Source organism: Octopus bimaculoides, chromosome 7 (assembly GCF_001194135.2).
Source record: "Octopus bimaculoides isolate UCB-OBI-ISO-001 chromosome 7, ASM119413v2, whole genome shotgun sequence".
NCBI lineage: Eukaryota > Metazoa > Mollusca > Cephalopoda > Octopoda > Octopodidae > Octopus > Octopus bimaculoides.
In genome coordinates, this window is record NC_068987.1 from 44903866 (window position 1) to 44907936 (window position 4071).

General features: G+C 36.2%; 1 protein-coding gene across 2 annotated transcripts in view; it reads left to right on the forward strand.

The window, feature by feature from the left end:
- The window catches only part of LOC106881269 (biogenesis of lysosome-related organelles complex 1 subunit 2), a 41366-nt gene that overhangs the window by 31920 nt on the left and 5375 nt on the right, over positions 1-4071 (forward strand). For both annotated transcript variants that reach the window (XM_014931594.2, XM_014931592.1), the window contains one exon: positions 1757-1861. In XM_014931594.2, coding sequence (XP_014787080.1) covers positions 1757-1861 — 105 coding nt within the window. The remainder of the gene's footprint in view (positions 1-1756; positions 1862-4071) is intronic.

Sequence of the window (4071 nt, forward strand, 5' to 3'; positions counted from 1 at the left end):
ACATACACATATGTATACATATACATGTACATGTATGCATATAGATCTCTCTCTCTCTATATATATATATCTATACATATACGTGTACATATACATCTATATATATACATACATCTCTCTCTCTCTCTCTCTTTCTCTCTCTCTCTCTTTCTCTCTCTCTGAAAGTATCTGTCATTACAGTATCGAAATGTGATTGTTTCAATTAGAGGAATAACGTGTACATATACATCTATATGTATAAATATCTATATGTATACATATACATCTCTCTCTCTCTCTTTCTCCCTCTCTCTCTCCCTCTCTCTCTCTCTCTTTCTCTCTCTATCTCTCTTTCTCTCTCTCTCTGAAAGTATCTGTCATTACAGTATCGAAATGTGATTGTTTCAGTTAGTGGAATAGTTTCATTTTTAAAGTGAAAGTATTTGACATGAGTGTTTTTGTTTCACTTTTGACACGTAATACTTAAATAGTGGAGGAGATATTATGTTGCCGTGGGCTCGAACTCTGCAAGAAGTTAAAAAATTTTTTTGACTAAAACACAACTGGAACCCTAAGTAAGGCATCTGTAAAATTTGAATGAAATTAGTTGCGTAGTTCTCGAGTTTTAGGGATTCACACAGACAGGCAGACAGACAGACAGACACACATTCTCATTTTTATATATATAAATAACTTTTCATAGTCTTGTGAAATAACAACAATAAAAATTTGTTCATACCTTGTAACTTTATTGAAGTTTTAGGGTTTGATTTTTCAGTATTTCATTAATATGTCCACACACATTATTGTTTTGAAATATAGAACATAGGTTTTTGCCATAAAGTCTTATTTATACTTAAGACTCCCATTAAAAAAAGCAAAACGAATGTGTTTCTTTAAATTACCACCATGGATTTAAGTATTTTTGGTTTGTTGCTTTAAATATACAATTTAGGGTTAATAAGTTTGCTTTACCAATATGTGATTTTGGCTTTAAAGCCACTGCATAACTTCTTGCTGAAGTGTTTTTTATTATAATTTACTCCAGTCTTGAGTTGACCAATAGCTTTTCTACAGCTGGATGCCCTTCCTATTTCCAGAACTCCACCTGTTTTCAAGCAAGGTAATATATTCTCCATGGCCAGACATGTTTTCATGGAAGATTGGAAATGAAAGACCCTGTATGTCAGTGGTCATGCAATGTCAAGACAAGAATGGACATAGACATATGCATGCATGTGCGACGGGCTTCTTTCAGTTTCCATCTACCAAATCCACTCACAATTTTTTGATCGACCTCGGGCTATAGTGAAAGACACTTGGCCAAAGTAACATGCAGTGGGATTGAACATAAAACCACATAGATGGGAAGCAAAGTTCTTAACCACACATCTATGTCTGCATGTACACACACATACACACACACACACACACACACACACACACACACTGTGTGTGTGTGTTTGTGTATAGAATATGTATTCATCCATCCAATTTTCACTCAGCTGGAGCTATGATAGCTAACAACTACAAAAGGTGTCACATAATGAGATCAAACCTTGAACCATATGGTTGTGAAATGAACATTGTAACCACACAGACATTTGTGTAATTATACATAATCATAACTGTTGTTTCATAAGTGCCTGTAGTTTGTGTATCGATGTTGTATAAAATGTTATCATAGATACTGCAAATATGGCAGAGTATGTTGGACTAGACTAGGCAGCACTACTATGGTACGGTGTTTATTACAATGTCTTCATTTTCTCTACAGATCGCAGTCTACAACCATACCTGGATCAAATAGACCAAATAGAAGAGAGTGTTAGTAATCTGGAGCAAGCAGCCTACCGACTGGATGCCTATTCCAAGAGATTAGGTGAGCACTGTCTCCTTTTTTTGCCATCTCTCCCTCTCCCTCTCTCTCTCTCTCTCTCTCTCTCTCAGTTTCACAGATTTTTGTATATTTATTTGAAATATAAATTCATAAACAATAGTCTTTGGATCTTGAAACAAACTCTTGTAGAGCAACTAACTGTTTACTGCATTTTTGTAATATTCTTGGATTTATTTTCAATATTGTCTCACCTTCTCCATCACCATACATCTCTCACACTCTCATAACCTGTCCAACCAATCATCATCTCTCTCTCTCTCACATCCTTCCCATCTCCAGCATCATCATTACTGTTCTGCTACTCTTCACTCCCATGCATCATTGGTCACCTGAACCCCCACCTCATATCTATCACTTACTATATCCACCCTGCAGCTTTATCTGATCTCCACAGTTGACATCTACTTCCTCTACATATCATCTACCCACACTCATTCTTCTTCATTGTATTCTACCCCTCACCCATTTCCCATCTCTCACTCTTCCTTGTACTCTTGCAACTTCAGCTCACCCACACTCATGGTTCTTCTATCCCTGCCATTCACTTCTGCTCACCTCATATATTGAGGATCCAAACAGACACCACATCACTATTTTATCCTTTTCCTGCTCCACCGTGATCACCTACCCTCTCTTCTAAAACATAAGTAGCCATGTAGCTCCTCTACAGCAAGAAACCTGTTATATTCTCACCCCTTCTCTCACACTTTAATCCATCATCTCCTAACATAAAAACCACCTCTCTTGGGGGTTTGTAATTTTTCAAAGCTGCATGGTAAACTCACTAGTGCTAGTGGTATGAAAAAGCACCTGAGCCATGCTGTAAAGTGGTTGGCATTAGGGAAAGTATCTGGCCGTAGAAACCATGCCAATGTAGACAGTGGAGTTGTTGGTCTCATTAGATCCTGTGAAGCTGTTCAATCCATGCCAGTATTGAACATAGACATTTCAGTGAGGATGAGAAGTGATCTGTTTTTGTACTGTAAGTTTATTCTCTGACTTTTGAAAAATACAAAAGCCTGTCCATTTATCAAACTGTATGTTTCTAAATGAAAAACTACTGCAGACATAATGAACTTTCGTGTTAGAGTCTGGGAGATATCAAGAGAATTTGAATTGATCAGGCAGGAAATTACATTTCCAAATAGACATGGTGCTTCAAATCTACAATATTTTATAGGTCAGCTAATTTATTGGCATTGTAGGTGCAACTGTGATTGTTTAGTTAAGAAGATTGCTCCCCATTCATATGGTGTCAAGACAAGAGTGTGTACATTCTTATCTTGATATCATAGAGTGTAAGTAAGCATCAACATCATACAAGCAATGTTTTTCATTTTTAGTGTTCTGTGATAATAGGGAAATACTACCTTGGGGAAATATTACTTTGTGTAGAAACAAGTGAGGGTTGTTGACAGAAAGGGATTCTAGTTATGGAAAATGTGCCTCAACAAACTTCATCTGACCCATGCAAGCATGGACAAGTAGACACTAAACAGTGATGAGAATTTGCAGTTTTTAGACCATCCAGGCTTTCACCATCACAAATCACACTCTTCATTGATGATTTTTTTTTTATGCAAATAATATCAACAAATAGTTTCATCTCATTTTGTCATTTTGACTGATATTTTGTGTGATTGTGTGTCTGTAACTGTGTATTTAAATCACTGCCATGGTTTCATATCCCTAAATATTTCTCCACATTCCTCACATGACCAATGCTCTTATTCCACAAGTCATTTACTGTTGGTTGTGCTGATGTAGTGTTTGTAAAGAAACACTGTTCACAAAATCTGCAAGAACCCACCCTGCATCCTGAATCAGTATTATTCACCTCAAGAATTTGTAAGCAGCAAACATAAGAATTGTTAAAGGCAAATGAAAGAATTGTTAGCAGCAAACTGATAAGTTGTGTTTTCAATTTTATATTTTTATTAATCATTCAATTTATTTTCTTGCTTCCCACTAAATTATAATGAGCAAAGCAAACACAAAGTTGTACCAGCAAAAATTCCGAAAGGAATGGCTTAAGATGCCAGCATTTACTAAGTGGTTGTGTGAAGTACCTAGTGACCAATCTAAAGCACATTATAGATATTGTAGATGTAATATGTTGGCAAAATATTCTCTTTTAGTAAGCCACTGTGAAGCAAAGAAACATAAGGCATCAACTCCACAGCAAATGATTC